We start from the raw sequence: 25,678 nt of genomic DNA, 5'->3' as shown, positions 1-25,678 counted from the left end.
TGCGCGGCGCTCTCCGGCGCCATGTGGTGCACCGGAGCCGCGGCGATGAGACGGCCCCTGATATATGGCGCCGCCTCGCCGACCAAAAGCAAACAGATGTCGCCGGCCGCCTCCAAAAACATGCCGTTGACTTGATGACTCGGTTGAAAAAACACGCCGTGAATGGACGACCACGGACGGAAACCCGGCGGTTCCTAAACACTGGCGTTGGAGACGCGCGGCTCGCGCGGGATGGTGGTCTCCCATTCATCGCAGAGGATCGGATTTTTAATGAGAGGTTTCTTTTGTCTTCCTGGTGGCTTGAGTGCGGCCCCGGGGGTAAGGCGCAGATTGTATCAAAGGCAGAGCGACGACGGGAAGTTTGTCAGCGCGTGGTTTTCATTGGCACTCCTTGGTGCTTTGTCTTCGCATCGTGCCTACTTTCTTATTTATTCGGCACGCTGCTTTCTTATTTACTCGGCACGCCGCTTTCTTACGTATTCGGCACCCTGCTTTCTCATCTACTCGGCACGCTGCTTTCTATTCATGTGCATCGCATTGCATCCAGCGCTCTCTGCCCTATGCTCTTATGGATGGAGAACTATGATTTTGCGGCGGAATGTGATTTCAAGATCATTGGTCTTGAACTGATGAGTCTGCATTTGAGCACCGTCCACCTGTGGAATGAGTCATGTATATGAGTCCTGGTCCAACAGTGAGTCCAGGCCCAATCCTGGCTTTGTGTGGTTTTGACGCATGTTTGCATGCAGGAAATGGCTCACGTGATAAAATTTTGCGTGAAGTAAGTTGGTCCTCCGCGCAAGGAAGCTTATGGAAACGTGATCACCAGGGATGGAGAATGCCGTAAAGGCATTTCCAGCACAGCGACCTTTCCATGGAAGCCTTTTCCTCCAGCCTTTTCCCTGGCATGTGAAACTGCGCAGTTTCCGCCGAAGGTGGTGTCGTCACTGCGGCACCGGCATACCGGGTTATCCACCAATGGCGGTCCCTCATCGAGAGAACTTCGCCGCCATGTTTTGCTCGCTGTCGTGGTCCACTAATGCATGTCGATTTGAATTACAAACTCAGCAGCTGGCGAGCTTGCCACTCGCCGTGAAGGCGTGTGGCATGTGGCGTGTGGCACGCTGTGGCATGCCACAGCACGCTCGTGGAGGCGTGCGGGAAAATGGGATGTTAAGTCATGCACGCAAGCTTGCTGTTCGGCTTTTGGTGCTGTTTGTGCGCCGAAATTTGATCTCGACTGGCCCCCGGCATTCGTGCCTAACTGAATGTTCAAGTTTTCAACGACTGCATGTCAGTGGGACGGGTGTGGCCGACGGCCACATCATTTTCATAGTGACTCATGGTTCCGTGTGCTAGAAAACGATGCTCCAGAGACCAGGCCGTTCAACACCCGCAAACACCACAGCCACCTTGTTTACGTCACTATATATCTGCCAAAGCTCAGAACCCTGGGCGTAGATAGCAGCGCAGCGTGCACAAATGTTTGGAGAGCGATGTGGGTGGTGTTTGCGGTTCCGGTGACGACGCCGCCGATCAGGCCAATCGTCTTCCGCTGTCCGCTGTGAGATTTGTGACTTGGCTTTGCTGGCAAACGAGGCAGGGCCAACAGCCAACGTGTTTATAGCCAGCGGCTATGTAGAGGGAGACCGGCGGACACACACTTTACGGAGACTTCAGGCACCGTTCTGTCCTGGTCAAAACGATGTCGTCTCCTGGCGAAATATTGTGTGCGTGCTCGTGCTCGATTATCGCTGGATGGTTGGCGCCATGATAAGGAGAATGACGATTAAGTGTGTGTTAAGCGTGTTAAAGATTTGTCAAATTTCCCATCGCATGTCGTAAATTGTGTGCCCAGCTACCGGCGCTGCACATTTTTCCTAAAATCACACAATAGTTATAAAACTAGATTCACTCCGTAAGCCACCGTAAGCCACTCCGTAAGTCCAGAGTTTGTATGGTCTTTGAGCGAAACGGTTGATTGATAGCTACAGATGCCTTATTGTTACAGAAAATAAAATGGGGGCATTTTGTCAACCCTGCTCGATATAGAAAAAACGCCACGAGCACCTTTTGACTTGAAGGAGTACTGAGTGGGAACTATGGCAGTGGTCACGCTAACTCCTACGTTTAATAGTCTGCTTTGGCATTTTGCCCTGAAGTGTATCATTGCCTACTTAACTCTGTCACATGGCATTTCTCGCCTTTCCTTCTCAGTGCGTCGGTTATCCTGTGAGCATCAGCGCATCTCTCTATCTCTTGGAAGGGCATCCCAATGTCCATCCTCTCAATAGAAAGAAGCTGATTCTGTTGCTGCCGTTTGGGCAAGAAAACTGCCATTAACTTGCAACCGTTCGTGTGGTTACGTCGAGAAGGCTTGGGCGTTTCAATCGCTATTCAAACTCTACTCCCCCGCCTGTTTCACGAAGAGGCACGTGCTGGAGCGGTGCATGAACGAGGTCGAGCAGCGGCTGAACGACATCGAACAGACCCAGCCTGACGTGGTCACCAACGGTGACGTCGCAGAGGACCGCCTGCTGGAGGTGCAACGAAGCCTGGATGACGTCAATGCCCAGGCCAGCCGGCTGGCAGAGAACAAGTGAGTGCGGCAGTCAACGCTGCTGATCTGCTCGCCGGACTCGGATTGTACGCTTGTGGCTTATCGGCTATGGTAAATGCGATCTGCCTCGGTATATGATGGCGTGATTGCTATGATGCGCGCAGGTTCGACGGGCTGTTAGGGCGTAATTGATGTCGATGATCGACGAGAAAAGATTCGCTCTTTGGTGAAGAATCCGATAAGCACTAGAAATGATTCACGTCAAGTTGACTACAACCCGGTCGAAGTCATTCAACTCGCGTTAGCTGAACCACGTCTGGCTTTACATCGATGCCTATTTTAGTTGCGAAGTCAACGTAGAGACTATGCATCAACGTCTGGCTTTGAATTGCCCCTTGGCTTAATCGCGCACTGTTCAACCCAGCGACTCCCAGCGCTGCGCTGTGACGTCTGACATCTGTCTCAGTTGTTCCCGCCGTCGTTGAGCTGCGACAGGCGGTCCTCTGACCCCGTCTGATCCTGTCTAGCCGACCCCGACCCCTGACCCCTCTGATCCTGCCTAACCGACCCCGACCCCTGACCCCGTCTGATCCTGTCTAGCCGACCCCGTATGACCTCGTATGACCCCGTCTTACCCGGCGCAGCGTGCTGCTCCCCCCCGGAGCACGCCTGGCTGGCTGCCCTCAACGGCCGGTGATCGTCTGACCCTGCCTGACCCCGTCTGACTCCGTCTGACCCGGTGCCTGTGCGGCACAGTGTGCCGCTCTCCCCGGAGCACGCCGCTCGGCTGGCCGTCCCCAACGGCCGGTGGGGCTCTGACCCCATTTCGCCCGTCTGACCCGGTGCCTGTGCGGCGCAGCGTGCCACTCTCCCCGGAGCACGCCGCTCGGCTGGCCGTCCCCAACGGCCGGTGATCGTCTGACCCCTTTGACCCCGTCTGACCCGGTCTGACCCGGTGCCTGTGCGGCGCAGCGTGCCGCTCTCCCCGGAGCACGCTGCTCGGCTGGCCGTCCTCAACGGCCGGCTACACTCGGTGGCGTCGACCGTCTCGGCGGCCTACGGCGGGCCACCGGCGCCGCCCGACCTGGGCCGCTCGGTGGAGCCGCCCTGGGAGCGTTCCCAGACCGAGCACGGCGTGCCGTACTACCTGCACCACGGCGAGCGACGCACCCAGTGGGACCACCCGCTCGGCTCGACCAGCTCATGCGCGGCCTGCCGCAGCTCGACGCCGTCCGGTTCTCGGCGTACAGGTGAGCCGGCCGGGCTGCTGTGAACGGTGGGCTGCCAGTCATGGTCGGTAAGCCGTCCGCTTCTTCCTTGTAGCTTCTTCTTCCCCTTTGTTCGGATACATGGATTGCTGAACGACTGGCTGTGACAAGGAGACCCTCCGCTGTGCCCTCCGGACCTTACACTGGCCAGGGCCTCAACCTCTTTCCGTCAGCAGGAGTCACGTTTTCTTCTCAGTTAGGGGGGTGAGGGCTCCGGCCACGTACCAACGTGGTCTCCAGCGAAATCCGATCAGCAATCCTATATTCGGCGTATTTTGAGAGTGGGTTACGTTATTTTTCACCATTCAACCCCCTCAATCGATGCTGACCAAGTCGTGACTTGGGGACTGACCCCCGACCCCATCGTGAGTTGGGGGACGGCAGTACCTCAGATTACCTGCGAAATTACGTCCCTATTCGTCAGAATGATAGGGCTTCAGCTGTCTCACCGCCTCTGTCCTCCTCATCATGGCAGAACCGCGGCTGTCTAATCCAGCTTCGTCCCCTCGCGGCGGCAGGGCATCATCGGCCTCACCCCATCCCTTCTCCGTAGGACGTCCGACTCTCGCCTTATCCTCCTCTCTCTCACGCCAGTTATCTCAGCTCACTCCCGTCTCCCTCAGTACACCAAACTCTCATCTTATCCTCGTCCCCCTCGGCACGTCAAACATCTTACCTTACCCCCGTCCCCCTCTGCACGTCAGGTTCTCACCTTACTTCGTCTCCTTCGCCACGTCAGGCTCTCACCTTACCCCCGTCTCCCTCGGCACGCGAGACTCTCGCATTGCCCCCGGCTTCGCCAGCACGTTAATCGTCTCACCTAACTCCCGTCTCCATTAGCACGTCAGACTCTCCCCTTACTCCGTCTCCTTCACGTCAGTTATCTCAGCTTGCCTCTATCTCCCTCAGCACGCCAAACTCTCACCTTACCCCCGTCTCACTCAGCACGCGAGGCTCTCGCATTTCCCCCATCTTCGTCAGCACGTTAATCGTCTCACCTTACCCCGTCTCCATTAGCACGCCAGACTTTCGCCTTACCTCCGTCTTCCTCAGCACGTCATGCATCTCATCTCACCCCGTGCCGCCAGGACCGCGCTGAAGCTGCGGCGCCTGCAACGCGCCCTGCTGCTGCACCGCCTGCCGCTGGCCGAGGCTGCGCAGGCGTTTGAGGCGCAGGCGTGGCGCCTTCCAGCGACCGGTCTCGTGGCCGTGCCCGACGTGGTGGCCGTGCTGGTGGCGCTGTACGGGGGTATGGACCCTCCGGTGACGACGGACCTGGCGCTGAGGATGGACCTCTGTCTCAACTGGCTGCTCAGCGTTTACGACAAGTGAGTGGCGGCGGCCCTGGCGCTGAGGGTGGACCTCTGTCTCAACTGGCTGCTCAGTCTACGACAAGTGAGTGACAGCGGCCTGGCGCTGAGGATGGACCTCTGTCTCAACTGGCTGCTCAGCGTTTACGACAAGTGAGTGACGGCGGACCTGGCGCTGAGATGGACCTCTGTCTCAACTGGCTGCTCAGCGTTACGACAAGTGAGTACGGCGGCCTGGCGCTGAGGATGGACCTCTGTCTCAACTGGCTGCTCAGCGTTTACGACAAGTGAGTGACGGCGGACCTGGCGCTGAGGATGGACCTCTGTCTCAACTGGCTGCTCAGCGTTACAAGTGAGTACGGCGGCCTGGCGCTGAGGATGACCTCCTCTCAACTGGCTGCTCAGCGTTTACAAAGTGCGTGACGGCGGACCTGCGCTGAGATAGACCTCCTCAGCTGGCTGCTTGCGTTTACAAGTGAGAATCGGAACTGCCTCGGCTGCCGTGCAGTGACTACGACGTGCGAGGATACGCAGTGGGGTGAGCGAATCGCGCTTGGTTTGCTGCCCCTTCGCTCAAATGATGATGCCTGATGTAGTGTGCTGTTCGGAAGTGAGTTGTATCATGCGAGCTGGAATCGTGGGTATGCAATTGACTTTGCATCTGGCGTGCAAATGTCAAAAAGAACCACGGAATATTGTGCACTATCAAGGCACTTGGCACGTTAACTCCTTAGTCCGCTGTATTTCAGCCTCGCTATGATGTCATGCGGTTTTCTGGCATCCAGTATGACATCACACCTTCGTTGCAGCCGTCGGACTGGTCGCATTCCTGTCAGCTCCTTTAAACTGGCCATCATCACTCTCTGCAAGGCACATCTGGAGGAGAAATACCGCTGTGAGTGCGAGTCCGACGCGAAATGGAAGTGAGGTCAAACGCTGCGGACGCTCGCATCGTGCACCGCACATACAGAGCTAAGTGCTCATTATTCATGGTCGATGTGCACGGTTGAGCCGGGTCAGATGTCGGCGTCGGCCGTAAGTAGTATTGCAGTCGACGGACCAGCTAGGCGTACCGCTTCCGAGCGGAATGTCTGGTCCCAGGGAGATCAGGTTGGGTCACCAGAGGGAATGAACACCATCCATCGAGCAGGCTCAGCGGTACACCCCGTGCGTATTCTGCTGTCTACATGTGGATATCGGTGTAGGGCTTAAAGGAATGTCCCACATTTGAAGATATTTAGGCAGGCATCAAATGAGATGGAAAGGGCTCACGTATAATTATTGGTGTGGTAAAAGTGCAAAAGATTGCTGTGGCAACAAAGCGGTACTGTTTTGTAAGTATGCTCTCCAATATGGCCTTGTGTTATTACGTCATGGAACGTTTTTATAATATCAGAGTCGATGCCAAACTGGCGTTGTAAGTGCAGCATTGCCACTGCAGCGGACGGGCTGACCCACTTATAGGACTGTATTTCGCCGCAAGGTGGCTTGTTAAGGAGTGTGTAAAGATGTCGATATTTATGTGCACATGTTTTGGCCCTTTGTCGTGGTGCTCTTCCATATTTTTCCGTGATGGCATGTTTTTCAGGTGCATTTGCATTCTCGGTGGCGGCGCTTTTCATGCTCATTTGATTCTTAACATCATGCTGGTCATAATTGGTAGTAATACTTAGATGCCTGTATTATGTATCAAAAACGTGCCGTTCGTGATAGAGACTCGCATTCAAGACGTGAAGCTAGTTGACAGCTAATTGCTGTCCGCTGACGAGACGATGCGTGCTGACGTACTTCAGACACGAATAAGTTAATAGCCATATCTTTCTGGACCTTGAACAACAACATGGCCTTGGAGAAGGAGTTTTTGTGGTGCTTTGATGACGGTGTGCATCTTTGGGTAACTTCGAATTAGGCGGCGTGAAATAATCTGCACATGTTTGCGTGCACCTAGCTTACAGGCGACAGCATGCACAGTCTTACAAAGGGCATGACTGTGAACTGCAGTGAATGACCTTGAAAAGTTGATCAATAGCAGCTGCAAGGGGTCGAGGACTTCTCGGGTCAGTAAACGATCAGAGGAATTAACCGGAAAGCCCACGGAAGACCGTGCGGAGGTGTCCTGGGATACGCCTGGCTGCGCACAAAGGGAAAGGATCGGATCAAGCGATGCGGATGATGTCTCGGTGTGTGACTGTGTACCAAAAGATCAAAACAGTATACTGCAATACAATAGAATAAACGCATTTTCATGCCTGTCCAGTTTCACCACTATCACTCGTTAGAAGGGGCCCTGTGCACAAAGCCATCGCTGGTCCGGCTCCGCCAGCGACAGACTTTCACCTGTTGCTCCCTCCTCCCAGACATGTTCCAGTTGGGCGCCGACAACCGACAGCGGCTGAACGAGAAGCAGCTGGGTCGGCTACTGAGCCAACTGCTACAGCTACCTGGTCAGATGGGCGAGGAGGTCGCCTTCGGCCCCGCGGCCGTGCAACCGTCTGTCACCAGCTGCTTCCGCGCCGCCGCCGCAGCCGCCGCGGCCGACGGTGACGAAGAGGACGAAAAGGAGGGGGAGCAGGAGACGACCTTGTGCGAAGCTGAGGTCCTGGACTGGCTGCGCGCCGAGCCGCAGAGCCTGGTGTGGCTGCCGGTGCTGCACCGGGTGGCGGGCGCCGAGAAGTCCCGACATCATGCCCGCTGCAATGGCTGCAAGGAGTACCCCATCGTCGGTTTCAGGTTCGGGCCGGCAGAGGCAGCGTGAATGTCTGAAAGCATGCGTAGTGCGACACGGAGGTTTACATTACTTGAGTGTTGGCGATTTTTTCCCAGTGCCCGACTTGCAAAGGGCGTTACAGAAATACACGTAAAAAAGTAAGGTAAATTGCGTTGTCACATGCTTCTTTGTAGTGGAAATGGTCCGCGTTCTGAAAGTAAGCATTCTATAAAATTTCCGTGAGCTTGGTTGGGTATCGAACCGAAACCAAAAGTTTGGTGACCAATCTGCTCATTTCTTTTGGTGCTTTTACGTGTTTTTCAATTCCATATCTTGCATCGAATATGTGTTCGCATTATATCGGGTTTTAATGTGCTAGGTATCAAAATGTGATGCGGTGTTGAGGATGTTAGGGAGCGTATTATTAAGTGGCATATGTCAGCTTTACAGCTTAAAAGTTGTTAAACGCCGTGTGAGGGCTGCATTGCTTCCTTGTAACTAGGACTGTCTTGCTCGTAATTATGGTTTTATGAAACCAGTCACGCGCATCACGCAGTTTCCAATCCTCTTGAGTTGATCCAGTTGTACCTGCGTTACAGATACCGGTGTCTGAAATGTTTCAACTTCGATATGTGTCAGCAATGCTTCTTCACCGGACGTGTCGCCAAAAGTCACAAACTCAGTCATCCCATGCACGAATATTGCACAGAGGTAAGCGAACATCAGCTGAGATGCTCTGGAGGGAAGAAATATAGTCTTAAATAGCCTGCGATGCATGCATTGGACCAGATCACTACCTCCCTCGGCGAAAGAGCCTCAGCACACGCTCCGAGTTGCGTGCCGCCAATTTGAATAAACTCATTTTATACAACTGTTTTACTTCCCCACCCCTCTGAACCATGTTCGTCAAAGCTGAACGGCAATGCGGGATGAGTTGTAAAGGGCGACGCTGAGCACATGATTGTTGCACAAGCATTTCTCAAGCTGATCATCAAGCTGAGTGGTGGTTGGCTCATAAGTCATTTTCTATTCGGGAATGTCATGTGCCATTGATGCTGCGTGATTGGTCTTGCACCACGCTGTTTCGCAAACAAAAACTTTGTTTTTGCTATTGCTGTCTTTTCGGGATTCGCGTTGGGCCTTGTTACCGTTATGGCTGTGTTCCAGAGTTCGTCAAGCGATGACATCAAGGACTTCACCAGGTCGATACGAAACCGGTTCAAGTCGAAGCACTACTTCCGCAAGCATACCAAGCTGGGCTACCTCCCTGTCCAGCCCATGGCTGAGGTATTGGCCAATAAATCGTCCGGTTCGTTGTCCCTAAACATCGATGTTTTAGCGGTGCCGGCATCAGTGCTGCCGTTACGAAGCACAGGAGCTATACCTTGGTTTCGGCCTCATGGACCTGCGCCACATCATTCAGGGCTGCTGGAGCTCGGTCTGCTGTTTTAATATTTCCCTTATACAGTTTCCCTTTCAACTATAATCAGTTCGTCTCTGCTAGAATAGTTCGATATGGCCAACGACTTCTCTAAGCGTCATGTTAAACAACACGCCTTCGTGCCATGTTTTGCTGGTTGTTCATTTCCAAACACATCATGACGTTCCTCTGTCACCCTTTCCCTTTCAACGAAACTCAGTTCGTTTCTGCCAGAATCGTTTGATATACCCGACTTTTCGAAGCATCATGTCGAACAATACGTATGCATGTCCTGTTTTGCCCGGCCGTTCGCTTCCAAACACATTACGACCTCGTAGTTACGAGCGCTGTCGTCCGTTGAATTCCGTCCTAAGCGGTCAAGTCATTTTAAGTAAGTTATTTTAAACAACGCGTCTTCATGTCATGTTTTTGCGGTCGTTCATTTCCAAACACATCATGGCCTGGTAGTTATGAGCGCTGTTGTTTGCTGAATGCCGTGACGTCACACGGTGTGTCGTCTCAGGGCGTCACTTCGGCCGCCTCCGCCGATCATCTGCGCACCTGCTCACTGGACCAGGGCGCGCACGAACGGACACGCAACCTCCGAAGTGGACGCTCACAGCTTCTCCAGTCCGGAGAGGTACGTTTCGTGCTGGGTCGGGCGGTGCGGCGGTCCGGGCAGTCTGAAACATGATTGGGGTTGTGCTGTTTGAGGACTCAACTGCATGGGGTTTAACACGTTTGATAGACTAGTGTATCATGGCACTTCTGAAAAAAGATGCCGCCTGATTGTTTTTTTACAGGGTGTCACTGTGTATGAGTGTCAGTAGTGTCATCCTTGCCACATCAGCTGTACTTGTGTCGTTCGTTCTCGGAGCCCATCTTCATGTAATTGAAAGGTCAATTTGGCTGACTTTGCAGTATGGGGATTTTATGTATTTGTGCACGCTCGCTTTCATGCGCTCTTTTCTCAAAGGCCTTCGGCATTTGTGGAATGTTTTAGTGTTAAATGACATTTTGTTTATGAAAAATTTATATTTCGAAATGCTCCGAACGACAAAAATTGAAAATGAAACGGAACATATTCAGCTCTGCAGCGAATTACTATTTTTTCGTCATTTTCCTGCTTGTTTGACCTACAGAGCGATTTTCAGAAGAAACTGTTTGCTTTCAGCCACTTAGAACCGTGGACATATTGCAACTCTGGGCAGTTACACGCCATAGGCCTTTGTCACAGATTTCGTTCCGCAGCGTGGCCGTTACTTGCTCCACGGAAGCGAAGCACTGCCGAGCGTACAGTAACCCGTCCGGCGTCCCATGTCTGTGCAGTGAGGACGAGCTGCAGCTGATCACGCAGTACTGCATGAGCCTCTCGTCCGAGGGCGTGTCGGACGAGACGCGCGACGAGCAGCTGCGCGCCGTCATCCGCCAGCTGGAGCAGGAGAACCGCGCCCTCCAGGCCGAGTACCAGCGGCTGGCACGCGCCGGCCCCGCCGCCCCGGCCGGCCTGCCGGCAGCCGCCGCCGGTCCGCCTACCAACGCCGAGCCGGAGGCGCCGCGCGCCGGCGACGACGCCGACCCGCCCCGGCTCTGCCCGCCTCACCCCCGCCGGAGCTGGGTCGAGAGTCGTCGAAGGAGGAGGAAGAGGAGGAGGCCCCGCCTCCGGTGGCCTCCTCCGGGGAGAACGCACCTCCTCCGGCGGCGGAGGAGCCCGACGGCGGCCGACCCGAGGGCGAGGCCCCCCTGCAGACCAGGATGCAGGAGCTGGACGAGCACAACCGGCAGCTGGGGCAACGGCTGAGCAAGCTACGGCGCCTGCTGAACGGGGTAAGGGACGGGGTGGCCGGGACAGGCTAGGGCTGACGGGGTACGGCGGAGGGGGCGGTCGGGACTGGGGCTGAGGGGGAAGGGAGAGGAGCGACTGGGACGGGCTGGGGCTGACGTGTTATGGTGTATGGGAGCGGTCGGGACGGGCTGGTGCTGACGGGGTACGGCGGAGGGGGCGGTCGGGATGGGCTGGGGCTGACGTGTTATGGTGTATGGGAGCGATCAGGAAGGGGTGGGGCTGACGGGGTACGGCGGAGGGGAGCGGTCGGGACGGGCTGGGGCTAAGGGGGTAAGGGAGAGGAGCGGTCAGGACGGGCTGGGGCTGACGGGACACGGCGAATGGAGCGGTGGGGACGGGCTGGGGCTGAGAGGGTATGGGATGGGAGCAGTCGGGACGGGCTGGGGCTGACAGAGTAAGGGAGGGGGCGGCCGGAACGGGCTGGTGCTGGCGCGGGACGTTGGACAGGAATGGTCGGTGATGTGCCCGGTTCGACGGTACCCTGGGCCAGTGACGGCTGGCATAGTCTCTCTGAGTTGTTTCTAAGTAAGGAGCCAACTTCCCCTCTGTGTAATCTTGGTGCCTTTGTACCAGTGAATGCGTGCGTCTTCTGGCACCAACCTCGTCTGATAGAACAATTTGTACAGACATGTTTGGTTTGGGTATTAGGTCACATTTTGCACGTGGTATCCACATGTGCATCATTCAGACATTAGGCCTTTTTACCTTTCACGCATCACTGCTACCTAATTTGCCCCGCAGTATTCCAAATGCACCTAGTTCCGAAATACACGGAAAATGGGATAGTCACGATTAAAACTTTTTGTTTGTCGTCAGGTAAATCAAAATAGCCGGTAAACCTGACTCTGGAAGCGTTTTTGTTTCATCGTCATGTACCTACTCGCCATTTTACGTTTGTGCATTTGGTTGCATGGGACCAAATCATTAAGTACTGCAACTATGACTTAACAAATAAGTGCTTGATGATGAAACAAAAGCGCCTCTGGAGCAAACCGTTATGTCTATTTTGGCAAGTTTGACGATGAACCATGGATATCATTCCCTTGTCATATTTTCGAGATTGCAAATTTGGTACCAAAGAAGGTTTTAGTCCCAAAAGGTTTGCGTGAAAAGGACTATTACGCACTCACGCTAAAGCAGAATAGACCAGCCAATTGTTATGAGGTGGAGACCGGATTATGTCGTTTTGGGGACGCACGGTTTTGTGAGTTGACTTCTTACAAACACGGAAAAAGTCCTCCGCGCCGTCAAGCCTCAGCGCATCTCGTCACGCACGCACGTCATCACAATGCATTTGCACGGCGCCAGGACGATTGCAGACGGCAATCCGCGCAGCTGTGAAGAACGTGATGTGATGTGATGTGATGTGATGTGAGTGATGTGACGTGACGTGACGTGATGTGATGTGATGTGGTGTGACGTGATGTGAGTGATTGATGACGTGATGTGATGTGATGACTGATGACGTGACGTGACGTGACGTGATGTGATGATGTGATGTGATGTGATGTGATGTGATGTGATGTGACGTGATGTGATGTGACGTGGGTCAACGCAAGGCCGTCCGAGCGTCTCGAGTTGACGGTCCGGTGTCTGCCTGCAGGGCACCAACCTGGCCCGAAGCAGCACGCTGCAGACGCGCTCGGTGACGGCCTCTCAGCTCGCCAGCGACTCCCCAGCGCCCGAAGGTCAGCCCAGCAACGACGCCAGCGGCAGGGGCGCCGAGCTGGCGCTGGCCGCCGGCTGCACGGGGCTAAACAAGCAGCCGGGTTTGCGAGGGATATTGGTAGACGAACTGTAGTGCTGGGATCACATGTAACTGCTTCCATCACGTATTGATATGCGTACGTCGCTTCCATCATGTATTCATACGCGCACGACGCTCCCATCATGTATTGAGACGCGTACAACGCTTCCATCATGTATTCAGGCGCGTGCGACACTGAAGTAAAAAATGGAGTTCAACGGAGAGTGGGGCAGGACAAGAGCAAAAAGCGCAAGGTCCCGATGCAAAGATAATAGAGCAGGGTATCTCTTCTCTAGCTTGGGTACCCTGCAAGATGCTCCCTTACCCTGAAATCGATTTGCTGTCGGTTGGTCAACGAAGGCAGCTTCGGTGCACTGTGCCAGTTCAGATCTGGGTCGTATAGCTTGCCCCAGATGCAGTTGGGTTGGACTGGATAGGATGTGTTGATATACATAATATAAGTCGACTACAAGAGGTAAGTATTTCTGCCCCGATAGTGCAGTTGGTTAGAGCACCTACTTTCGATCCCCATCCGTGGTGGAGTGGGATCGAGTCGCTTTGGGTTCTCGCTTTATGACCTCGACGGATGTGGCTTGCGGCCGATGGCAGCGGCCGCGCTAAAGCTCAGATGACGTCAGAGGACACGACGCATCGTGCCGGATATTGTGGCATGTTGAAATTTTGCCGCTAAATTCTGCCCTGACCTGGAACTGCACGATCAGATTGCAGTTGTCAAGGTTCACACGCAAGCAGTGTCTAGCGTGAGCTCTCATCCCAGAAATCCATCCATTCAAAAGGTTGGAAACAAATCCTGAAGATACGTGCGAGAATGAATGGTTATGGTTGACTTATAGAAAACAATATACAGCTGTGCGTGCAAAGTATGCCAGGGACTTGTACTGTCACCAACTATTCCACACGAAAACTATAAAGTGGGTGTAAATCTCACCTATCGCTCAGATTACCAGTGAGCTGAATTTGCGAACTGTGTTAAGAACATTTTATCTGTTCAGGTGGCTGTGGGCGTCCGATTCCGCTGGCTTTTTCGCTGCCCAGCAGAGAACAGTTCAACGCAGAGCTGCTGAGTGCGTAGCTGCGTAGCTGCGTAGATTGCCCCCTCCCCCACCGTTGGTGGAAGTTATGACCAGACAATGCTGTCGGGTGCATGCTACATCCGAGGTCCGTGGCTACCGCTGGGTGTAGGTGTGATTCACGAGTGGGCGATTCATTACAACAAGCTACTTATCTTCCGAATGCATATCCTGACCGCATGGCTGACTGTCATGCGATAGAGCTTTGAGGCCGAGTGGTGAGTTGAGAGATGAGGGTCGCCGCCGCCACGGGTGCATGGTTCGCCCTGTTACTAGGAGAGTGAGGTGCCGGGCACATCGTTGCACCGGGCTGTCCACTGCTGGCTGGGTATTTGAATATTATCGTGTTGAATGCAGCCGTTATGTGTGCTTTGTGTAATTGCCGTGAACAATGTGATATTTACTGGTCTTTACACGTTAGCAAGCGCTTCCGGAGCGGCGGCAGTGAATGTTGGAGCGCAGGGGAGCGGACGCGCCCTGTTTCGTATCTTTTTGCGGCTAACGCGTCAACAGTGTGTTGTGTAAATAAACAAGAGCCAACCCAGCGTTCACATGGCCCGGTTTTGGTTGCAAGTACTGTGGCGTTTAGATAGCACCATATCAACATGATATCAACCAAATGTCTTTAACTCAAGAGGTGAGATGAATGGAACTGAGCACTGACGTCCTAGATCCCCCGTTTATTCGAAATAAACAACGCTTCCCGCTGCATGAACTGCCCGCGAGCACAGAGCAGGGGGATGTATTTGAATGAATATAACATTGCCAAACTTTCGGCATGTCAATTATGCGCGTCTACATGGTACTCTCTTGAAAACTGTATGCTACTGTTCGAGAGGAAGTCCTCATAAATATTCCCCACCATAACCAAAGGTGAAATGGAGCGTATGTACCTGCTTGTGTGTAATCACGATCCAGCGGTAGCTTTAAGATGCTTGATTTCGTGTTCGTACTTTGCCGATTCGGACAACGTTATGCTGGAACAAAAAATGTGCACTGGAGCGAAATTGTAGTGTTTTTCCTCTTAAAGGCCGTGCTTTTAACGTGTGTGCGCGGATGTACAAATGGTGGGCGGTTGGATGCTTCACAGAGAAACGGCAGAGTGAAACAAGTGACATTAGCTCCGACGTATGCCGTGTTTTCTCCTGAAATCTGGCGGACAGCAGCGGCAGGCTAACGGATGGGAAGTGCTGTCTTACAACAGCATGAACAACCAACGTTGCGAGCAAGATTGCAGAAGATGATAGCGCCGCTTGAACAACAGCACTCATTCAAATAATTGCATTGTTGTTGTGTTACGCTGCCACAAGGCTGCGTAATGACATGTTTTCAACAAAGACAAAGTGTAACTGACAGTGGCTTGAAACGCAGCTTCCAAACACTTGCCCGACTTTTGCGCCTTTGTAAGAAGCTACAAGGTAGAACCGGTGGCAAATACTGACGTGTGGGCTGTGAACTTACCACTCTTGAGAAGACTGAGACTGACCTTTCTAATATCATGCAGTTCGAATTAGGAGCATATATTGGGTCGCATCTGTTTTCCGCAGTCGCACTGGTGCGGAAGAGTCCGACAGCATTCACTGAGTTCCTTCCAAACGTTTGCTCATGTCTTTGTTCGGTAACTGGAGCCCTTGAATTGAAGATGCTCCTTACAACTCATGTAAAAGCTTTTATATTAAAACAGGAACCAGTTCAACATGACCATTACTTTTAAAACGTGTAAGGTGCGTTTGCAATTGCATAGGGCTGTCTCTATATGAGCGGTAGATTCACAATTCAAGGGACACGACATGTGGGAGTATTTTTACCAATGTTTTGTTAACGCGCAGACATCATTTCATTACATCGCTTACTACATCGCTCACTACACATCACTACACATCACTACACATCACTGCACATCATTCGCTACAGACATCTATGCTTTGTTTTTACGTCCGTGCAAGGACGTATGTGAACAGCGCGTGACCAGATCAGTCAGTGGCATTAACCGACATCCGGGCTTATGTGTATGCACGCTGGAGTGTGACACTAGTGAGGATTGATAGGTCCTCTGTAGACAGCGGATAAGCTTGACCTTTAGTATATCTCCGTCATTTCCGTGCCGTATTGTGCCGTGTATCCAATACCGCGATCGATAACCTGCGCTGGCGTATCGCGCGCGACTCCGTCAGGTTTGCCCCAGCCCGCAAATGCCACGCAAAATACCCACATCGCACGTTGGAAATGTTGAGCCACCATCTTCTCGATTTGGTGGGTGTGTAAGTGTCTTCGTAGTTGAGGCCGGGTACCAGTTATGATAAAGCGGGGATGAAGCCACGCCTGAACCCAAGTTTGCGCTTCTAATGTAGCTTCGGCCGGCCACAGTAATCAGTACAGGACCATTTCGTTGAACGCAACGATTCAGCAGGATTCATATCGAAGCGTAATATAATGATAATGATATCTGTCAGATATCACTATTTTATCATCTTTTCGTGTCAGAACCGTCGCTCTCTGGCGATTTATGGGTGGATCTCAGCAAGTGATTGCGCCCCTCGCTGAACGGGCTCAGTTCCTAGTCTTGCCTGCACTCTCTGCCGAATTCGACCAGCCCCCAAAGCCCCCAATTCGACCAGCCCAGCCCAGCCCATGTTGACCAAAGGACGTCCAGTGCCGGGGTTGAGGGAAAGACAATCTATTGGGCTTGTGTGATATGCGGACAAGCAGACACGGCTTTGAACAGACTGGCGTGACGTTCAGACACCGCAGTCCTCCCGCTGTTTGGCTGTTGGAGACAATTTGCGGGCTGAGGCATCGCGCACAAAAATCGGTAGGGCGTCTCTCATGGATTTTCCGTACCGATGCGTCCCTGAAATCTGTCTTTTCACAAAGTTGAATTGCCCCGGCACCCCACAATCCTGCCATAGTATTATGATCTAAGGACCATCAGCCATGTTATGAATACATTTGCAGCAGATTTGCAAAGGTTTGTAAACGTTATGAGTGTGACGCGTCATATCTTTAAAAACAGGAACCCCAAGCCAAATTGTACGTTTTGTAGTGTTTAAACTGTACACCCTCCTTGACATAACTTCTATGAGCATTGGAACTTTGGTTTTGAGATAGGCTGCTTCTCTCGGAGTTAAAGTTCTCACCTCTCAACTTCACACAAGGGCATGGAACATAAGCACCGTCGCCACGTAATCTGGCACTGGCAACTGATTCATGAAGGACGTCACGGGATGTGTGGTTAGTATATCTCCGGCTGCTGGTTGGCTGTCCCTGGAATATCTACGTTGCGGGGACTGCTGGGGAGGTTCATGGAGCGGCGCGTGCCAGTGGTGGTGGACATTAATGTTACAACAGGACCTTCTACACACAGGGGAGTTTGAATGTGTACGAGTCCTCGGCACACTGAAACAGCGGAGTTCCGGCGAACCATACATGCGAAGCCTCTCACGGTGGTAATTTTTTAGTTTCCTTATGAGCATGGCACGTAAGGCCTGTCGTCACGTGACCTGTCACTGGCAACTGATACAGCCAGGATTAGACGTGACGTGTGCTTAACGACTATGGGACCCCCGGCTACTGGTTGGCTGTACTTGGAAACTCAACGTTGCATGACAGCTGAGAAGCCCATGGGACGGCGCGTGCCAGTGGTGCAGTCTGCTCCAGACACTGGGAGAGGCAGTATCTCACGCGGCTGAGCCAGCTCTAGACGCGCGCGAGAGGAATGCCGCGTTCTGCCGGCATCCGGTGGTGGCCGGCTTTCTCGGCGCTGGTCTGCCTCGCAGGCTGCGGTGGCGACCGCTACACGGCCGGCACCCTGCGGCAGTACCTCCAGGAGGTGGTCAACGAGGCGCTGGAGTTTCACTGCGGGAGTCTGAAGCAGCCGGAGAGTAAACCCAGTGTCTCTCAGTGCGGCTGCCCTGAGGGTTTCAAGTGGTGCGCTGGACACTGCTACAAACTGCAAGAGGCGTTCATGACGCACGACCAAGCTGAGGCCAGCTGTGTACAGATCAACTCACACCTGGCGGTGCCACGCAGTCGTGAAGAGAACCTGTGCGTCGCCGTCATGGCCAGTGAAGAGAACAAGTGGCTGGGCATCAACGATCGGTATAGCGAAGGCTTATTTGTCGATTGGGAAGGTCGTCCACTGACGGGAGAGCACTTCAAGGCATGGGCCCGTGGCCAGCCCGATGACGCATCCGATGAAGAAGATTGTGTGGAGATTTTGGGATCGAAGTCGAGTGAACACCTCATATACGGCAAGTGGAACGACAGAAAATGCACCGACAACAATCCTTCAGTGTGCCAACTGGCGTAGGCAAAGCATTCAATGCGGCCGATTGAAGTCTGGAAAGGTTTGTGGTTTCATTGTACTTACTTCCGTCTTTGCTCCTTTAGCCGATCCAGTCGACCTATTTACGCGCTGCCACTGTAATAAAAGCAGATATAAATACGACCAACTGATGTGTTTGCTGTACAACCGAGATTGTTGGAGCAGAACCCAAAGATTGTTCAAAACCGAACATTCTCCATGCAAAATCCGCTCAGAACTCGAAGGGGTTTCTGGCATGATGTGTCAAAAAACGGATTTTTCTTGTCAGTTGCACAGAATGATTGAGTCGAGGTGCTCCTAGGCTCACTCTCCGTTTCACGCACTCGGAGGACCCCGAGTACGAAATCTCAGCATGGGTCTGCAATTCACGGTGTCGACCGTACACCTCTGACCGCGTCACGTGCCACTCCAGTGAGAGGCAAGACTGCAGGTGAGAGAGCTTTTCTGCTTCGCTCAGACCCCGATGCTCGTGCACCACTGCATTTAACAGCGAGCGCCAACGAGGTCACCGCAGTGGCGAGCCGTCAAAGTTTTCGAGCTTGAGCTTCGGCCGCCGAGCCGAGCCATGCGCCGAGCCATGTGCCGAGCCATGTGCCGGGAAATGTGCCGAGCCATGTGCCGGGACATGTGCCGGGTCATATGCCGAGCCATGTGCCGGGACATGTGCCGGGCCATATGCCGAGCCATGTGCCGAGCCATGCGCCGAGCCATTTGCCGAGCCATGTACCGAGCCATGTGCCGGGACATGTGCCGAGCCATGTGCCGGGACATGTGCCGAGCCATGTGCCGAGCCATGTGCCGAGCCATGTGCCGAGTTATGCCCCGAGCCATGGGCTATGCGGACGATTCGATCGTTTCGGTAGGTTCTGAGAACTGAGTTGTCTGTAAGCAAGAATTTCGGACTTAGGGTCCACACATTTTCAACTGCAAGAGGGAATCAGGTTTGGCGCATTCAAAAGTGAAGGTTTCACAGCTGTCGGCGCTGTAGGCTTTGAAATCTAAGCGGTCTGCTATTGCATGGAATTTTCTCTTCGGGCTTTTGAGGTGTTTGACCTCAGGTCAAGTCTCGCCATTGCGATCTCATGATTTTCCTCATTGCATGAAATCGATTGGTGAAGGTTTCAAAGCAATCGGACGAGCCATTTCGGAAAACGAGCGTGTCAACTCCATGTGCCGGTTTTTTTAGACCCTGTCACGACTGGGAGCCCCTTGGACAATTGGCCGGTACCAAGCGTGTGATCGCACGGGTCATGTGTTACACGTCCACATGCTCGCAAGATGTTTCGATGGTTTCCATGTTTTGTGTCAGATGTCGGCACCTAGGACACGGAGCGATCTGGAAGCAGCGTGCTTCGCTGAGAAATCGAACGGACAATCACTGGTACAAATTGTGGTATCGCACGTGCCCGTGTCACAAGACCGCAAGCTACCAAGGCGAACTGTTGCAATTGTGATGCTTTTTCACGTTATGCGCCATATCCCGGCGCCCAGGGTAGCTAGAGTGGCGAATCCAACTGCAAAGCCTACACCAAACCATTATCCATGCTTGAGGATAAGCGTAGCGAAGCAAGCGTGCAAACGCTCGTACGAACCAAATGAAGTGAAATCTCACGAAGATACGGTTAGGACGGGTGGTCGACCGTTTCCCAACGGCTTCTTCCGACCACTGCGCGGCACGTTCTTGGACGGGGACATACTGCAGTATGTTCGTAAAAACAAAATGTTGGCCTGGGTCATTTTAGGTCAGCGATCGACTCTGACCTTTCAAAAGTCAATGGTACATGTCTGTTGCGATCCCTGTCATCAATAAATTCGAAATGAGCACCAGAAACTGCCCCATACACCAAGCTCTCGAATAAAAAACATATTAGTTTTGACCTCGGTCTGACCTTCACATCTTACCGCTGATCAATGGAATGGGTTGGAATGATGAATTCACTTGGTTTACTGTCTCATAAATTATTTCAGATGTGTATTGCTTTGCCTAACACCCCGGTTTTGCATCACGTTGGATGATTGCTCATAAATGCCCTTTGCTGACATCCATAAGCTGATGTTGACCTGTCAAAGGCCAGTGATATTGCAAGGTACATCTAGCTTTTTACATCACCACTACATAATTACCTACAGCTATGAAAAGTTGGCGCATGGGCGCTGCATGACCTACAGCAGTCGATGCGCCCTAAAACCCCAAATCAAATCAAGAAAAGTTGGCGCGACTACCCCCGCACCGTTCGGAAAGCATTCTGAAAACCTTCAGAGAGTCAATTTGACCCCCACCCGAGGGCGCGTTAAACTTCTCTTTCGGTACTGGTTTCTGTCACGACCGCCAGAGCCAGGCATCGTCGTAGCTCTTGCTCTGTCCGCTGCGTCCCGTCGCTGACGCTGACACGGCTCTGTCGACGCTGCGTCTCCTTCTCGGACGCCGTCCCGTCGCTGACGCTGGCATGACTCTGTCGGCGCTGCGTCTCCTTCTCGGACGCCGTCCCGTCGCTGACGCTGACACGACTCTGTCGGCGCTGCGTCTCCTTCGCGGACGCCGTCCCGTCGCTGACGCTGGCACGACACTGTCGGCACTGCGTCTCCTTCGCGGACGCCGTCCCGTCGCTGACGCTGGCACGACACTGTCGGCGCTGCGTCTCCTTCGCGGACGCCGTCCCGTCGCTGACGCTGGCACGACACTGTCGGCGCTGCGTCTCCTTCGCGGACGCCGTCCCGTCGCTGACGCTGGCACGACACTGTCGGCAGCTGCGTCTCCTTCGCGGACGCCGTCCCGTCGCTGACGCTGACACGACTCTGTCGACGCTGCGTCTCCTTCTCGGACGCCGTCCCGTCGCTGACGCTGACACGGCTCTGTCGACGCTGCGTCTCCTTCTCGGACGCCGTCCCGTCGCTGACGCTCTGACACGGCTCTGTCGACGCCTGCGTCTCCTTCTCGGACGCCGTCCCGTCGCTGACGCTGACACGACTCTGTCGCGCTGCGTCTCCTTCTCGGACGCCGTCCCGTTCGCTGACGCTGACACGGCTCTGTCGACGCTGCGTCTCCTTCTCGGACGCCGTCCCGTCGCTGACGCTGGCACGACACTGTCGGCGCTGCGTCTCCTTCGCGGACGCCGTCCCGTCGCTGACGCTGGCACGACACTGTCGGCGCTGCGTCTCCTTCGCGGACGCCGTCCCGGCGCGAACGACGCCGGGCTGACATCCTGCGTCTCCTGGTGGCGGTCTGTCCCCGTCCAAGAACGTGCCGCGCAGTGGTCGGAGGAACCCGTTGGGAAACGGTCGACCACCCGTCCTAACCGTGTCTTCGTGAGATTTCACTTCATTTGGTTCGTACAAGCGTTTGCACGCTTGCTTCGCTACGCTTATCCTCAAGCATAGATAATGGTTTGGTGTAGGCTTTGCAGTTGGATTCGCCACTCTAGCTACCCTGGGCGCCGGGATATGGCGCATAACGTGAAAAACCGTCAAAATTGCAACCATTCGCCTTGGTAGCTTGTGTTCTTGTGACACGGGCAGGTGCGATACCACAATTTGTACTAGTGAATGTCCGTTCGATTTCTCATCGAAGCACGCTACTTCCAGATCGCTCCGTGTCCTAGGTGCCGACATCTGACACAAAACATGGAAACCATCGAAACATCTTGCGAGCATGTGGACGTGTAACACATGACCCGTGCGATCACACGCTTGGTAGCGGCCAATTGTCCAAGGGGCTCCCAGTCGTGACAGGGTCTAAAGAAACCGGCACATGGAGTTGACACGCTCGTTTTCCGAAATGGCTCGTCCGATTGCTTTAAAACCTTCACCAATCGATTTCATGCAATGAGGAGAATCATGAGATCGCAATGGCGAGACTTGACCTGAGGTCAAACACCTCAAAAGCGCGAAGAGAAAATTCCATGCAATAGCAGACCACTTAGATTTCAAAGCCTACAGCACCGACAGCTTTGAAACTTTACTTTTGGATGCGCCAAAACCTGATTCCCCTTGCAGTTAAAAATGTGTTGACCCTATGTCCGAAATTCTTGCTTACAGACAACTCAGTTCTCAGAACCTACCGAAACGATCGAACCGTCCGCACAGCACATGGCTCGGCACATATCTCGGCACATGGCCCAACACATGGCTCGGCGCATGACTCGGCACATGGCTCGGCACATGGCTCAGCACATGGCTCGGTACATGGCTCGGCGCATGGCTCGGCACATGACTCGGCGCATAACTCGGCTCGGCGGCCGTAGCTCAAGTTCGAAAGCTTTGACGGCTCGCCACTGCAGTGACCTCGTTGGAGCTCACTGTTAAATACACTGGTGCACGAGCATCGGGGTCTGAGCGAAGCAGAAAAGCTCTCTCACCTGCAGTCTTGCCTCAATGGAGTGGTACGTAACGCGGTCAGAGGTGCACGGTCGACATCGTGAACTGCAGACCCATGCTGAGAGTACAGACTCGGGGTCCTCCGAGTGCGTGAAACGGAGAGTGAGCCTAGGAGCACCTCGACTCAATCATTCTGTGCAACTGACAAGAAAATTCTCCGTTTTTTTGACACATCGTGCCAGAGACCCCTTTGAGTTCTGCGCAGATTTTGCGTGGAGAATGTTCGGTTTTGAACAATCTTTGGGTTTTGCTCCAACGATCTCGGTTGTACAACAAAAGCATCAGGTGGTCGCATGTTGTATCTGCTTTTATTTCAGTGGCAGCACGTAAATAGGTCGACTCGATCGGTTAGAGAAGCGAATACGGGAGTAAGTACATCAAACCAAAAACCTTTTCAGACTTCTGTCGGTCGCATTGGATGTCTTGCCTACGCCAGTTGGCACACTGAAGGATTGTTGACGGTGCATCGTCTGTCGTTCCACTCGGCGTATATAATATGTTCAGTGGATTTCGATCCCCACATCTCCACACAATCTTCTTCATCGGATGCGTCGTCGGGCTGGCCACGGGCCCACGCCTTGAAGTGCTCTCCCGTCAGTGGACGACCTTCCCAATCGACAAATAAGCCTTCACTATACCGATCGTTGATGCCCAGCCACTTGTCCTCTTCACTGGCCATAACGGCGACGCACAGGTTCTCTTCACGACTGCGTGGCACCGCCAGGTGTGAGTTGATCTGTACACAGCTGGCCTCAGCTTGGTCATGCGTCATGAACGCCTCTTGCAGTTTGTAGCAGTGTCCAGCGCACCACTTGAAGCCGGCAGGGCAGCTGCACTGAAAGGCACTGGGTCCACCCCCTGACTGCTTCAGACTCTCGCAGTGAACATTCAGCGCCTCGTTGACCACCTCCTTGAGGTACTGCCGCAGGGTGCCGGCCGTGTAGAGGTCACCACCGCAGCCTGCGAGGCAGACCAGCGCCGAGAAAGCCGGCCACCACCGGATGCCGGCAGAACGCCGCATCCCTCTCGCGTGCGTCTAGAGCTGGTTCAGCCGCGTGAGACACTGCCTCTCCCAGTGTCTGGAGCAGACTGCACCATTGGCACGCGCCGCTTCATGAACCTCCCAGCTGTCCCGCAACGTGGATATTCCAGGGACAGCCAACCAGTAGCCGGAGATATACTAACCACACATCTCGTGACGTCCTTCATGAATCAGTTGCCAATGCGAGATTACGTGGCGACAGTGCTTATGTTCCATGCCCTCGTGTTAAGTTGGGAAGTGAGAACTTTAACTCCGAGGGAAGCAGCCTATGTCAAATCCAAAGTTCCAATGCTCATAGAAGTTATGTCAAGGAGGGTGTACAAAATTGAACACTACCAAACGTACTTGTGCTTCTTGATTGTTTTGTGCTGATTTGCTCGAGCCAAAAAGTTTGGGAGTTCAGATAAAGAAGAAGCTACTCGCCTCAAATATTGGACGCCCCCCCCTCCCCCCCAGACATCCTGTTCCTAAGCACGAGTGAACTTTAAGTTTTTCTAGAGCGGGACGGACAGCTGTCCTCGCTGTGCGATCATATTTAACGCACCGCTATGCTAGATATTCAAGAGTGCTACTGCTATCGACAATACTTTGAGAATGCGACCGTTATCCCATTTAACTTCAAGCTATAGGCAACATGGACGGAATACAGAGAACTTCGGAAAATGAGAGATTCCTTGGAAAAGAGGAGAATGTGCAGCAAATTGTCGCGCGCACAACGCAAAACATATGTTGTTGTGTTCAAGCCATTTCAGTGGGCGAAGAGGCCGGCTTACGAAATTACGTTTCGGTTGTCAAATATGCATATATATGTCAGTAGTAATAGCCTTATTCCTCGCACAAAACCGAGAGAGTGGAGAAATAGACTGGTTCTCCTGGTTTTTCCCCGAGGAATCAGTTTATTACTGCTGTCTTATATATGTGAATAATGCTACTCACAAATGCACTGAACAACTCAAATATGCATAGTTAAATTTTGGTATCTTAATCCGTTTCGGAAAATCAGTAGCTGATGCGTTCCAGGAAAAAAAGATTAAACTCGACAGCATGGCTCATAATAGCACCACTGTTTCATTTATGTTCATCAACTCTTGAAAAGAAGCGAGCCAGAGACCCACTCTCATACGTAATCTTGGCTCTTATTCGATTGGCAAAATGGGAGCAATCTATTAGGCATTTGGTCACCTTGACCTTGACCTTGAAGGGCGAAAGCTCAGTCTTTAAATGGCAGACGAAAAGACAAAGAGTACAGCAAAGTGACCTGCTGAGACGTTAAGATACATGATGGACAGCTATTTTGTCCGTAACAACCACCATAGGCCATGGCTCATGTTAGCCTCGTTCAGGGCGAAATTCTGGCTGCACCATTTAAAAGGAATGTTTCACATTTGGAGATACTGAAGCAAGCATCAGATATGATGAAACAAGCTCACTTATAACCATTGGCATGCTTTTTAAGGAGAAAAGACTGCTCTAGACAATACATATTTCTGCTTAGCAAACAAGCTGCTCGATGCGTCACGGTTCGATTACGTCATCGTACCTTGCTCAACACGGTACATCACAAGACGGTACATCACGCCAGTTATTCTGGTGTCTGCAGAGCAGCCGGAGCAGACGTCCAGCTGTTGCCTGTGGGCGCGCTTCCCGCCGCGGTGGAAACAGCAAGCGATGGTGAGACGAGTCACGGTGCAACGATCTGCACGTTGTGGTGTAATGACTCAGAGCGGTCAGGATGTACCTATTTTGACAAACTGAACTTGCACACCATTCTCAGTAGACAAGTCGATCACTGGAAGGACAAGGTAGGTAGAGGCTAGTGGCCGGGCGGGTTACCAGCGAATAGCGCGTGGAATACGTGCTATAATAGCGTGTATTCGTGTATAATGAATATACGTGCAGAATAGCGCGACCGACGCTTCAACGTATGTAGAAAGTTGACATACGGATAAAAGGTCATGTTCTCTCCGTGTCTTGGCGTTATGAGTTTGG

The 25,678-nt window shown here is 53.1% G+C and overlaps 3 protein-coding genes across 3 annotated transcripts; all 3 read left to right on the top strand.

The window, feature by feature from the left end:
* Positions 1–2,430: 2,430 nt before the first annotated feature.
* Positions 2,431–3,752, top strand: LOC119097744 (dystrophin-like; the record flags this gene model as incomplete). The annotated part of the gene is made up of 2 exons (XM_037220713.1): positions 2,431–2,599; positions 3,533–3,752. Coding segments are annotated over exons 1-2 (369 nt in total), but the record flags the coding sequence as incomplete, so codon positions are not given.
* A 3-nt stretch (positions 3,753–3,755) lies between these two features.
* Positions 3,756–9,842, top strand: LOC119097743 (dystrophin; the record flags this gene model as incomplete). The annotated part of the gene is made up of 7 exons (XM_037220712.1): positions 3,756–3,810; positions 4,917–5,156; positions 5,948–6,033; positions 7,496–7,868; positions 8,445–8,556; positions 9,013–9,132; positions 9,789–9,842. Coding segments are annotated over exons 1-7 (1,032 nt in total), but the record flags the coding sequence as incomplete, so codon positions are not given.
* Positions 9,843–10,856: 1,014 nt separating this feature from the next.
* On the top strand, positions 10,857–14,003 carry LOC119097745 (dystrophin-like). Its single transcript, XM_037220715.1, has 3 exons — positions 10,857–11,092; positions 12,715–12,799; positions 13,872–14,003. The coding sequence occupies exons 1-3, from the start codon at positions 11,021–11,023 to the stop codon at positions 13,949–13,951; spliced, it is 237 nt and encodes a 78-aa protein (XP_037076610.1). The 5' UTR covers positions 10,857–11,020; the 3' UTR covers positions 13,952–14,003.
* Positions 14,004–25,678: the final 11,675 nt, after the last annotated feature.

This window comes from Pollicipes pollicipes, unplaced genomic scaffold (assembly GCF_011947565.3).
Source record: "Pollicipes pollicipes isolate AB1234 unplaced genomic scaffold, Ppol_2.1 Scaffold_4323;HRSCAF=5089_pilon_pilon_pilon, whole genome shotgun sequence".
In the NCBI taxonomy this organism is placed as follows: domain Eukaryota; kingdom Metazoa; phylum Arthropoda; class Thecostraca; order Pollicipedomorpha; family Pollicipedidae; genus Pollicipes; species Pollicipes pollicipes.
The sequence above is the reverse complement of the archived record's forward strand: the minus strand, read 5'-3'. Positions and strand labels throughout refer to the sequence as shown.